General features: G+C 51.2%; 2 protein-coding genes across 2 annotated transcripts in view; both read right to left on the bottom strand.

Moving 5' to 3' along the window:
• The window catches only part of LOC147086771 (uncharacterized), a 518,811-nt gene that overhangs the window by 32,600 nt on the left and 472,691 nt on the right, over window positions 1-13,520 (bottom strand). The gene's annotated exons all lie outside the window — the stretch shown is intronic.
• Window positions 954-10,459, bottom strand: lage3 (L antigen family member 3). The gene is made up of 3 exons (XM_085978951.1): window positions 10,388-10,459; window positions 4,644-4,772; window positions 954-3,905 (listed from the first exon to the last, which is right to left on the bottom strand). The coding sequence occupies exons 1-3, from the start codon at window positions 10,423-10,425 to the stop codon at window positions 3,791-3,793; spliced, it is 282 nt and encodes a 93-aa protein (XP_085835077.1). The 5' UTR covers window positions 10,426-10,459; the 3' UTR covers window positions 954-3,790.

The following is a 13,520-nucleotide window of genomic DNA, read 5'->3' on the forward strand; positions in this document are numbered from 1 at the left end:
CAGGACTGTCGTACGAGAAGAGATTGAGTAAACTAGGCCTGTATTCTCTTAAATTCAGAAGAATGAGAGGGGCTCTCATTGAAGCTCACAAAATTATTCCAGGACTTGATAGGGTGGATGCTGGGAGAATGTTTCCCTTGGCTGGGGAGTCTAGAACCAGGGGCCACAGTCTCAGGATAAAGCGTAGACCATTCAGGACTGAGATGAGGAGAAATGTCTTCACACAGCGGTTGGTGAATCTTTGAAATTCTCTACCCCAGAGGGCTGTGGAGGCTCAGTCATTGGGTATATTCAAAACAGAAGTCGATTTCTGACTAGTAAAGGCATCAAGGGATATGGCGATCGGGCCGGTGAATGGAGTTGAGGCAGAAGATCAGCTGCGATCTCATTGAATGGCAGAGCAGGCTCGAAGGACCGAATGGCCGACTCCTGCTCCTATTTCTTATGTCGGAGGGGCGGTACTGAGGGAGCGCCGCACTGTCGGAGGGGCGGTACTGAGGGAGAGCTGCACTGTCGGAGGGGCGGTAGCGAGGGAGAGCCGCACTGTCGGAGGGACGGTACTGAGGGAGAGCCGCACTGTCGGAGGGGCGGTACTGAGGGAGCGCCGCACTGTCGGAGGGGCGGTACTGAGGGAGAGCCGCACTGTCGGAGGGACGGTACTGAGGGAGAGCCGCACTGTCGGAGGGGCGGTACTGAGGGAGCGCCGCACTGTCGGAGGGGCGGTACTGAGGGAGCGCCGCACTGTCGGAGGGGCGGTACTGAGGGAGCGCCGCACTGTCGGAGGGGCGGTACTGAGGGAGAGCCGCACTGTCGGAGGGACGGTACTGAGGGAGAGCCGCACTGTCGGAGGGGCGGTACTGAGGGAGCGCCGCACTGTCAGAGGGGCGGTACTGAGGGAGCGCCGCACTGTCGGAGGGGCGGTACTGAGGGAGCACCGCACTGTCGGAGGTGCCGTCTTTCAGATGAGACGTTAAACCCGAGGCCCCGTCTGCTCTCTCGGGTGGATGTAAAAGATCCCACGGCCACTATTGGAAGAAGAGCAGGGGGGAGTTCTCCCCGGTGTCCTGGGGCCGATATTGATCCCACAACCAACATCACTAAAAACAGATGATCTGCTCATTATCACATTGCTGCTCGTGGGAGCTTGCTGTGCGCAAATTGGCTGCCACGTTTCCTACATTACAACAGTGACCACACTTCAAAAAAAGTCCTTCATTGGCTGTGAAGCGCTTGGGGATGTCCTGAGGTGGGGAAAGGCGCTGGAGAAATGCGAGACTTTCTTTGATCTATGTTGTGAGGACACATTTGAGCACCAGTTTCAATTGCAAAGACAGAGGAACTGAATCGTCGTGACTCTCCGCAATCTTTATTCAACCGTTTTTAACCCCAGTTTAATCTCACTGGGTGCTGATTACATCGAGTACATTTCTATCAAGCGTAAAAGACACCCCCCCCCATCTTTCTCCTTGTTCCTTCGCCTGGCGCAGTGGCCCAGTGCGGTTGGGTGAGGGCACCCGTGGGTGCCAATGACCTCAAGGGTGCACTTGCCCCCGAAACCACATGTAACGCCCGCCAGTTGTTTCACTGGAAATTTCAACACGGATAAACGTGAGGTATCACGTTGTGGTAAGAAAAATAAAGGAGGTCACACATTACAGTATTTGGAAAATAAGAATCTAAATGGGGGAGAGGAGCAAAGGGATCTCGGAGGACAAACACACAAATCACTAAAAGTAACGACGCAGGTTAATAAGGCCATTTAAAAAAAGGCAAACCAAGCACGAGGGTTTATTTCTAGAGGGATAGAATTCAAAATCAGAGAAGTTGTGTTAAACTTGGATCAAACCTTGGTTAGACCACACTTGGGGCACTGTGCACAGTTCTGGTCTCCATATACCTTGGTTAGACCGCACTTGGAGCACCGTGCACAGTTCTGGTCTCCATATACCTTGGTTAGACCGCACTTGGAGCACTGTGCACAGTTCTGGTCTCCATATACCTTGGTTAGACCACACTTGGAGCACTGTGCACAGTTCTGGTCTCCATATACCTTGGTTAGACCACACTTGGAGCACTGTGCACAGTTCTGGTCTCCATATACCTTGGTTAGACCACACTTGGAGCACTGTGCACAGTTCTGGTCTCCCTATACCTTGGTTAGACCACACTTGGAGCACTGTGCACAGTTCTGGTCTCCATATACCTTGGTTAGACCACACTTGGAGCACTGTGCACAGTTCTGGTCTCCCTATACCTTGGTTAGACCACACTTGGAGCACTGTGCACAGTTCTGGTCTCCCTATACCTTGGTTAGACCACACTTGGAGCACCGTGCACAGTTCTGGTCTCCATATACCCTGGTTAGACCACACTTGGACCACCGTGCACAGTTCTGGTCTCCATATACCCTGGTTAGACCACACTTGGACCACCGTGCACAGTTCTGGTTGCCATATACCTTGGTTAGACCACATTTGGAGCACCGTGCACAGTTCTGGTCTCCATATACCTTGGTTAGACCACACTTGGAGCACCGCGCACAATTCTGGTCTCCATATACCTTGGTTAGACCACACTTGGAGCACCGTGCACAGTTCTGGTTGCCATATACCTTGGTTAGACCACATTTGGAGCACCGTGCACAGTTCTGGTCTCCATATACCTTGGTTAGACCACACTTGGAGCACTGTGCACGGTTCTGGTCTCCATATACCTTGGTTAGACCACACTTGGAGCACTGTGCACAGTTCTGGTCTCCCTATACCTTGGTTAGACCACACTTGGAGCACTGTGCACGGTTCTGGTCTCCATATACCTTGGTTAGACCACACTTGGAGCACCGTGCACAGTTCTGGTCTCCCTATACCTTGGTTAGACCACACTTGGAGCACCGTGCACAGTTCTGGTCTCCCTATACCTTGGTTAGACCACACTTGGAGCACCGTGGACAGTTCTGGTCTCCCTATAATAAAAAGGATATAGAGGCACTGGAGAGGGTGCGGAGAAGATTTACAAGGATGATACCAGAAATGCGAGGATATACCAATCAGGAAAGGATGAACAGGCTGGGGCTCGTTTCTCTAGAATAGAGAAGGCTGAGGGGTGACCTGATAGAGGTCTTTAAGATTATGAAGGGGTTTCGATAGGGTAGACGTAGAGAAGATGTTTCCACTTGTGGGGTGAGACCAGAACTAGGGGCCATCAATATAAGAGAGTCACTAATAAATCCAATGGGGAATTCAGGAGAAACTTCTTTACCCAGAGAGTGGTGAGAATGTGGAACTCACTACCACAGGGAGTGGTCGAGGCGAATAGTAGATGTATTTAAGGGGGAAGCTGAATAAACACATGAGGGAGACAGGAACAGAAGGATACAGTGATGGGGTGAGATAAAAAGAGGGGCGGGAGGAGGCTCGTGTGGCGCAGGAACACCGGCACGGAGCAGAGGGGCTGAATGGCCTGTTTCTGGGCTGTGAATCCTACGTAATTAGAGAGGGCGAGCGCCCCACACACAACCCATTTCAGATAACCACAGTGGTCACTGGGCAAACGAGCCCCCCCACCCCACACACACAGCAGGTAAGACCCAGGCTCCATTCCCGGCCTGTGCGGAGTTCGATGAGCCCAGCCACGGTTGGGCCGCGGGCGCGTCCATGTCTCTCAAAGCGGGTCGGCTGTGCGGAAAATGTTTTGTCAAAGAAACAAACAGCGGAACTCTTCCCTCCCCGCCACCGTCGTCGTGGCGTGTTCTGCGACGAGAGTGTCTCTGGCCCCGCGGGGAGGCCCGCCTCTACCTGGGGCCCGGGGGCCCGAATCTGTCCATGGTCTGCAGGACGAGCGCGAGGTGATCCAGGAACGAGCTGACTGACACACGAAGGATGCGAGCTTCATCCGCCTCCCAGTGCCTGCAGAGGGGTGGGAGAGAGAGAGAGGATTAAGATCTCCGGCCACAATTCATTGTATCCCACCCTCTTCCCCCATTCCCCGCTTCCCCTTTCGCAATCCTCGCTTCCCCAGCCCACCTCCCCGATCCCCCCCACACCCACTCCCCGAAAAAATGTCTCCTCATCTCCCCCTCTGGTTCTTTTGCTGATTATCTTCAATCTGTGTCCTCTGGTTACCGACCCTCCTGCCACTGGAAACAGTTTCTCCTGATCGACTCTATCAAAATCCCTTTGCAATTTTGAGCGCCTCGATTTAATCTCCCCTTAACCTTCTCTGCTCTAAGGAGAACAACCCCAGCTTCTCCAGTCTCTCCACGTCACTGAAGTCCCTCATCCCTGGTACCATTCTGGTCAATCTCCCCTTAACCTTCTCTGCTCTAAGGAGAACAATCCCAGCTTCTCCAGTCTCTCCACGTCACTGAAGTCCCTCATCCCTGGTACCATTCTGGTCAATCTCCCCTTAACCTTCTCTGCTCTAAGGAGAACAACCCCAGCTTCTCCAGTCTCTCCACATCACTGAAGTCCCTCATCCCTGGTACCATTCTGGTCAATCTCCCCTTAACCTTCTCTGCTCTAAGGAGAACAATCCTAGCTTCTCCAGTCTCTCCGCATAACTGAAGTCCCTCATCCCTGGGACCATTCTGGTCAATATCCTCTGCACCCGGTCTTGTTTGACAATATAACATAACCCACGCTTACACTTGGAGTACGCAGCCCGTCACAGTCAACGCTTTGCTGATCCCTCCTTTCCGGGGCTCGGAGTCTGGGCTGAGTGATCCGAGGGCGATCTGTGCCTCCAGCACCGAGGGAAAAGGCACGCTCAGATTACTGGGATCACCGAGTTAAGGAGCTATGCAACGACAACTTGCATTTGTATAGCACCTTTAACGTAGTAAAACGTCCCAAGGTGCTTCACAGGAGCGTAAATCAGACACAATCTGACCCCGAGCCACATAAGGAGATATTAGGGGTCAGGCGACCAAAAGCTTGGGTCAAAGAGGTCGGTTTTAAGGAGCGTCTTAAAGGAGGAGAGAGGCGGAGAGGTTTAGGGAGGGAATTCCAGAGCTCGAGGCCCTGATGCGGTCGCCAATGGCAAAGTGATGGAAATCGGGGGGTGCGCAAGAGGCCAGAATTGGAGGAGCGCAGAGACCTCGGAGGGTTGTAGAGGCTGGAGGAGGTTACAGAGATAGGGAGGGGCGAGGAGGCCATGGAGGGATTTGAACACGAGGATGAGAATTTTGAAATCGAGGCCTTGCTTAACCGGGAGCCAATGTAGGTCAGCGAGCACAGGGGGTGATGGGTGAATGGGACTCGGTGCAAAAGAGATGCAGGAAGGATGTTCTTACCATGGAGGGAGTGCAGCGAAGATTCACCAGACTGATACCTGGGATGGCAGGAATGACGTATGAGGAGAGATTGGGTCGATTGGGCTTATATTCGCTGGAGTTTAGAAGAATGAGAGGGGATCTCATTGAAACTTATAAAATTCTAACAGGACTAGACAGACTAGATGCAGGAAGGATGTTCCCGATGGCCGGGGAGTCCAGAACCAGGGGTCACAGTCTAAGGATAAGGGGTAAGCCATTTAGGACAGAGATGAGGAGGAATTTCTTCACCCAGAGAGTGGTGAACCTGTGGAATTCTCTACCACACAAGGCAGATGAGGCCAATTCATTAAATATATTCAAGAAGGAGTTAGATATATTTCTGAAGGCTAAAGGGATCAAGGGATATGGGGAGAAGGCAGGGACAGGGTACTGAATTTGGATGATCAGCCATGATCTCATTAAATGGCGGAGCAGGCTCGAGGGGCCAAATGGCCGACTCCTGCTCCTATCTTCTATGTTTCTATGGTGCGAGTTGGGACACGGGGGCAGCCGAGTTTTAGATGAGTTGATGGCTACGGAGGGTGGAAGGTGGGAGGCCGGGTGGGAGAGGGTTGGAATAGTCGAGTCTGGAGGGGGTCAAAGGCAGGGATGAGGGATTCAGCAGCGGATGAGCTGAGGCAGGGGCGGAGACGGGCGATGTTCTGGAGGTGTAGATGTAGTCGGAACACAGAAAGCGGCAGAGCACCCCCTCCACCCCGGGCAGGTACAGCACCTCTCGCCTCTGCTCGGGATAAGAAGCTCACTTTTGAATATATAAAAAAATAATGACTTGTAAGTATTCCTGCCAATCATTTTCACTGCAGTAAATGCAACTTCAAACTATAATTGGACATTTCTGGTGTAATGTGCAGGAAACAATGCTCCATTTTGACCTCCTGAGGTCCCCACCATCACAGAAGCCAGTCTTCAGCCAATTCGATTCACTCCACACGATGTCAAGAAACGGCTGAGCGCACTGGATACAGCAAAGGCTCTGGGCCCCGACAACATCCCGGCTATCGTGCTGAAGACTTGTGCTCCAGAACTAGCCGCGCCTCTAGCCAAGCCGTTCCGGTACAGCTACAACACTGGCATCTACCCGACAATGTGGAAAACTGCCCAGGTATGTCCTGTCCACAAAAAGCAGGACAAATCCAACCCGGCCAATTACCGCCCCATCCGTCTATTCTCAATCATCAGCAAAGTGATGGAAGGTGTCATTGACAGTGCTATCAAGCGGCGCCTACTCGCCCGAGATTCACAACCCTCTGAGTGAAGAAATTTCTCATCTCAGTCCTAAATAGCCGACCCCTTATCCTGAGACTGTGACCCCTGGTTCGAGACTCTCCAGCCAGGGGGGGAAACAGCCTCTCAGCATCTACCCCGTCAATCCCCCTCAGAATCTGATATGTTTCAATGAGATCACCGCTCATTCTTCTAAACCCCAGAGAGTATCGGCCCAATCTACTCAATCTCTCCTCATAGGACAACCCTCTCATCCCAGGAATCAATCTCGTGAACCTTCGTTGCACCGCCTCCAAGGCAAGTATATCCTTCCTCAGATAAGAAGACCAAAACTGTGCACAGTAGTCCGGGTGTAGTCTCACCAAGGCCCTGTACAATTAAACATTAAGAACATAAGAAGTCGGAGCAGGAGTAGGCCATACGGCCCCTCGGGCCTGCTCCGCCATTCAATAGGATCATGGCTGATCCGAACCTAGACTCACGTCCACTTCCCTGCCCGCTCCCCGTAACCCCTAATTCCCTTATCAGCTAGGAAACTGTCTATCTCCGTTTTAAATTTATTTAATGTCGCAGCTTCCACAGCTGAGGCAGCAAATTCCATAGATTTACTACCCTCTGAGTGAAGAAGTTTCTCATCTCAGTTTTGAAAGGGCAGCCCCTTATTCTAAGATTATGCCCCCTAGTTCTAGTCTCACCCATCAGTGGAAACATCCTCACCGCATCCACCCGATCAAGCCCCCTCACAATCTTATATGTTTCGATAAGATCGCCTCTCATTCTTCTGAACTCCAATGAGTAGAGGCCCAACCTACTCAACCTTTCCTCATAAGTCAACCCCCTCATCTCCGGAATCAACCGAGTGAACCTTCTCTGAACCGCCTCGAGAGCAAGTATATGTTTTCTTAAATATGGAAACCAAAACTGCACGCAGTATTCCAGGTGTGGCCTCACCAGTACCCTGTATAACTGAAGCAAGACTTCCCTGCTTTTATACTCCATCCCCCTTGCAATAAAAGCCAAGATTCCATTGGCCTTCCTGATCGCCTGCTGCACCTGCATACTAACCTTCTGTGTTTCATGCACCAGGACCCCCAGATCCCTTTGTACTGTAGCACTTTGCAGTTTCTCTCCATTCAGATAATAACTTGCTCTTTGATTTGTTCTGCCAAAGTGCATACCCTCACACTTTCCAACATTATATTCCATCTGCCAAATTTCTGCCCACTCACTTAGCCTGTCTATGTCCTTTTGCAGGTTTTTTATGTCCTCCTCACTCACTGCTTTCCCTCCCATCTTTGTATCGTCGGCAAACTTGGATACAAACAATTGTAGCAAGACTTCCTTACGCTTATACTCCAAACCCCTTGCAATAAAGGCCAACATACCATTTGCCTTCCTAACTGCTTGCCGTACCTGCATGCTAACTCTCTGTGTTTCGTATACAAGGACATCTAAATCCCTCTGCACACCAACATTTAATCGTTTATTAATAGTAAACCGGCGATAACAAATGAAATTTCTGGAAATATCTCGGCCTTTACTTCATCGTCGCTGGGTCAAAATCCCGGAACTCCCTCCCTAACAGCACTGTGGGAGCACCTTCACCACACGGGACTGCAGCGGTTCAAGAAGGCGGCTCACCGCCACCTTCTCAAGGGCAATTAGGGATGGGCAATAAATGCCCACATCCCATGAAAGAATTTTAAAAAAAACTTATCACATCTATAAGAATCATAGAATGGTTACAGCACGGAAGAAGGCCATTCGGCCTGTTGAGCCCGTGGCGACTCTCAACTAGTCCCCGCCCGTTCCCCGTAGCCCTGCAATTCTTTTCCTTCAGGTACTGATCCAATTCCCTTTTGAAAGCTGTGATTGAATCTGCCTCCACCACCCTCTCAGGCCGTGCATTCCAGATCCTAACCACTCGCTGCGTAAAGAAGTTTTTCCTCATGTCGCCTTTGGTTCTTCTGCCAATCACCTTAAATCCGTGTCCTCTGGTTCTCGACCCTTCCACCAATGGGAACAGTTTCTCTCTACTCTGTCCAGACCCCTCGTGAGTTTGAACACCTCTATCAGATCTCCTCCCAACCTTCTCTGCTCCAAGGAGAACAATCCCAGCTTCTCCAGTCTCTCCACATCACTGAAGTCCCTCATCCCCGGTACCATTCTGGTCAATCTCCCCTTAACCTTCTCTGCTCCAAGGAGAACAATCCCAGCTTCTCCAGTCTCTCCACATCACTGAAGTCCCTCATCCCTGGTACCATTCTGGTCAATCTCCCCTTAACCTTCTCTGCTCTAAGGAGAACAACCCCAGCTTCTCCAGTCTCTCCACATCACTGAAGTCCCTCATCCCTGGTACCATTCTGGTCAATCTCCCCTTAACCTTCTCTGCTCTAAGGAGAATAACCCCAGCTTCTCCAGTCTCTCCACATCACTGAAGTCCCTCATCCCTGGTACCATTCTGGTCAATCTCCCCTTAACCTTCTCTGCTCTAAGGAGAACAACCCCAGCTTCTCCACATCACTGAAGTCCCTTATCCCTGGAACCATTCTGGTCAATCTCCCCTTAACCTTCTCTGCTTTAAGGAGAACAATCCCAGCTTCTCCAGTCTCTCCACATCACTGAAGTCCCTCATCCCTGGTACCATTCTGGTCAATCTCCCCTTAACCTTCTCTGCTCTAAGGAGAACAACCCCAGCTTCTCCACATCACTGAAGTCCCTTATCCCTGGAACCATTCTGGTCAATCTCCCCTTAACCTTCTCTGCTTTAAGGAGAACAATCCCAGCTTCTCCAGTCTCTCCACATCACTGAAGTCCCTCATCCCTGGTACTATTCTGGTCAATCTCCTCTTAACCTTCTCTGCTCTAAGGAGAACAACCCCAGCTTCTCCAGTCTCTCCACGTCACTGAAGTCCCTCATCCCTGGTACCATTCTGGTCAATCTCCCCTTAACTTTCTCTGCTCTAAGGAGAACAACCCCAGTCTCTCCACGTAACTGAAGTCCCTCATCCCTGGAACCATTCTTGTAAATCTTTTCTGCACCCTCCCTAAGGCTTTCACATCCTTCCCAAAGTGCGGTGCCCAGAATTGGACACAATACTCCAGTTGAGGCCGAACCAGAGTTTTATAAAGGTTCATCAGAACTTCCTTGCTTTCGTACTCTACACCTCTATTTATGAAGCCCAGGATCCTGTAAGCTTTTTTAACCGCTTTCTCAACCTGCACTGCCACCTTCAATGATTTGTGCACATATACCCCCAGGTCTCTCTGTTCCTGCACCCCCTTTAGAATTGTACTCTTTAGTTTATATTGCCTCTCCTCGTTCTTCCTACCAAAATGTATCACTTTACACTTTTCTGCATTAAACTTTATCTGCCACCTGCCCGCCCATTCCACCAGCCTGTCTCTGCCTTCTTGAAGTCTGTCCCTATCCTCCCTCCTCATTATACTTCCAAGTTTAGTGTCCCAAGCAATGACTTATGTATATAAATAAAACTACAACTCCCAGCATGCTGCAGCGGACCGGGCATGCGCAGCAACGCTCGGCCTACATCTCCCAGCGCGCCGCCGCCGACTGCTCCTGCCCACTGAGCAGGCGCAGCGAGTGAAACTACAACTCCCAGCGGGCGTTAACGGACCGGGCATGCGCAGTCGGTGCGCCGAACTACAACTCCCAGGAGGCCGCGTGGCAGGGGGGGCGCTCCGCTCGCTTGGCCCCAGACGTGAAACAGCCACCGCTTCTCCCTCCCTATTCAAAACCCCCCTTTTTCCGAGAGAGAGAGAGAAATAAAACTAGCTTCACAATCTCCGGGGAAGCTGGCGAAAGGATACAATCGCAGGCAGTCGGCTCTGTCGGCAACGGCCGCCATCTTGGATTGAAGGCGCCGAGGCGGCTGGACTCGACCATTGAGGGGGGGCGGGGGGGGGTAAAAATCTGCTGGCGGGAGATACCACTGAGGAGAAAGGGGGGGGGCTGGTTTGTGCAACAAACATAGAAACATAGCCATGGTGTGGAGATGCCGGTGTTGGACTGGGGTGGACAAATGTAAGAAGTCACACAACACCAGGTTATAGTCCAACAGCTTTATTTGAAATCACAAGCTTTCGGAGCGCTGCTCCTTCGTCAGGTGAAGTGGAGAGATGCATATAGACACAGCATATATAGTCAGAGAATAATGGCAGATGATTACAGGTAATCTTTCTAACTGCCATTTATCACACCTCGGCAGAGAGATAATCACAGCAATCAAAGGTGTGAATGGTGTCCAAACAGGTCAGTCAGGAAAACATTACATCAAAGAACAATGAGGTGGGGTCACAAGGGGTAAAATGTTGCAGATGCTGGGGTCTGTATGAAAAACAAAATACAGACAAAAAACATTTTCTTTGCTGGAAATCACAGCAGGTCCGGCCGCATCTGTGTAAAGAGAACAAGCCAACGACGACTCGAGTCTGGATGACCCTACGTCAGGTGGGGTTACATGTAGCGTGACATGCTCCCGGTTGAGGCCGTCCTCATGAGTGCGGAACTTGGCTATCAGTTTCTGCTCTACGATTTTGCGTTGTCGTGTGTCCCGAAGGCCGCCTTGGAGAATGCTTACCCGAAGAGCGGAGGCTGAATGTCCTTGACTGCTGAAGTGTTCCCCGACTGGGAGGGAACACTCCTGCCTGGCGATTGTTGCGCGGTGTCCGTTCATCCGTTGTCGCAGTGTCTGCATGGTCTCGCCGATGTACCATGCTCCGGGGCATCCTTTCCTGCAACGTATGAGGTAGACAACGTTGGCCGAGTCACATGAGTATGTACCATGTACCTGGTGGGTGGTGTCCTCACGTGTGATGATGGTATCTGTGTTGATGATCTGGCATGTCTTGCAGAGGTTGCCGTGGCAGGGTTGTGTGATGTCGTGGTCGCTGTTCTCCTGAAAGCTGGGTAATTTGCTGCGAACGATGGTCTGTTTGAGGTTAGGCGGCTGTTTGAAGGCGAGTAATGGAGGCATGGGGATGGCCTTAGCGAGGTGTTCGTCATCATCGATGACATGTTGAAGGCTGCGAAGAACATGGCGTAGTTTCTCCGCTCCGAGGAAGTACTGGACGACGAAGGGTACTCTGTTGGTTGTGTCCCGTGTTTGTCTTCTGAGGAGGTCTATGCGATTTTTTGCTGTGGCCCGTCGGAACTGTCGACTACACGATAACATCAACAAGTTCCATCCCACCATCAAACTCACCATGGACTACTCCACAGAGTCCACAGAGTCCCCACAGTGCAGATAGAGGCCATTTCGGCCCATCGAGCCCTCAGAATCGGTTTCATTCTTGGACACACGAATCTCCATCAAAGACGGACACCTCAGCACTTCACTCTACCCCATGGAAAACCTCAGGATGCTCCACTTCTCCAGCTTCCACCCTAACCACGTTAAAGAAGCCATCCCCTATGGACAAGCCCTGCGAATACACAGGATCTGCTCAGACGAGGAGGAACGCAATGGACACCTACAGACGCTGAAAGACGCCCTCGTAAGAACGGGATATGACGCTCGACTCGTCGATCGACATTTCCGACGGGCCACAGCAAAAAATCGCATAGACCTCCTCAGAAGACAAACACGGGACACAACCAACAGAGTACCCTTCGTCGTCCAGTACTTCCCCGGAGCGGAGAAACTACGCCATGTTCTTCGCAGCCTTCAACATGTCATCAATGACGACGAACACCTCGCTAAGGCCATCCCCACGCCTCCACTACTCGCTTTCAAACAGCCGCCTAACCTCAAACAGACCATCGTTCGCAGCAAATTACCCAGCTTTCAGGAGAACAGCGACCACGACACCACACAACCCTGCCACGGCAACCTCTGCAAGACATGCCAGATCATCAACACAGATACCATCATCACACGTGAGGACACCACCCACCAGGTACATGGTACATACTCATGTGACTCGGCCAACGTTGTCTACCTCATACGTTGCAGGAAAGGATGCCCCGGAGCATGGTACATCGGCGAGACCATGCAGACACTGCAACAACGGATGAACGGACACCGCGCAACAATCGCCAGGCAGGAGTGTTCCCTCCCAGTCGGGGGACACTTCAGCAGTCAAGGACATTCAGCCTCCGATCTTCGGGTAAGCATTCTCCAAGGCGGCCTTCGAGACACACGTCAACGCAAAATCGTAGAGCAGAAACTGATAGCCAAGTTCCGCACTCATGAGGACGGCCTCAACCGGGATCTTGGGTTCATGTCACGCTGCATGTAACCCCACCTGACGTAGGGTCATCCAGACTCGAGTCGTCGTTGGCTTGTTCTCTTTACACAGATGCGGCCGGACCTGCTGTGATTTCCAGCAAAGAAAATGTTTTTTGTCTGTATTTTGTTTTTCATACAGACCCCAGCATCTGCAACATTTTACCCCTTGTGACCCCACCTCATTGTTCTCTGATGTAAAGTTTTCCTGACTGACCTGTTTGGACACCATTCACACCTTTGATTGCTGTGATTATCTCTCTGCCGAGGTGTGATAAATGGCAGTTAGAAAGATTACCTGTAATCATCTGACATTATTCTCTGACTATATAAGCTGTGTCTTTATGCATCTCTCCACTTCACCTGACGAAGGAGCAGCGCTCCGAAAGCTTGTGATTTCAAATAAAACTTGGACTATAACCTGGTGTTGTGTGAGTTCTTACATTAGTTACATAGAAGATAGGAGCAGGAGCAGGAGGAGGCGATTCAGCCCCTCGAGCCTGTTCCACCATTCAATAAGATCATAGAAACATAGAAGATAGGAGCAGGAGGAGGCCATTCAGCCCCTAGAGCCTAAGAAGGCAAATGGTATGTTGGCTTTCGTAGCGAGAGGGTTCGAGTACAAGAACAAGGATGTCTTGCTGCAGTTGTACAGGGCCTTGGTGAGACCACACCTTGAGTATTGTGTGCAGTTTTGGTCGCCTTATCTGAGGAAG

The sequence above is a fragment of the Somniosus microcephalus genome, unplaced genomic scaffold, assembly GCF_052327205.1.
Source record: "Somniosus microcephalus isolate GS21.2 unplaced genomic scaffold, FLI_Smic_1.0 unresolved_chr7, whole genome shotgun sequence".
Taxonomy (NCBI): Eukaryota; Metazoa; Chordata; class Chondrichthyes; order Squaliformes; family Somniosidae; genus Somniosus; species Somniosus microcephalus.

Coding starts and splice junctions, on each gene's coding strand:
- lage3 (XM_085978951.1), bottom strand. CDS start 10,425: ATGGCGGCCGTTGCCGACAGAGCCGACTGCCTGCGATT. Junction 4,773..10,387: donor AGAGCCGACTGCCTGCGATT/GTATCCTTTCGC, acceptor CGGTGATCCCAG/TAATCTGAGCGTGCCTTTTC. Junction 3,906..4,643: donor ACGGGCTGCGTACTCCAAGT/GTAAGCGTGGGT, acceptor ACCCCTCTGCAG/GCACTGGGAGGCGGATGAAG.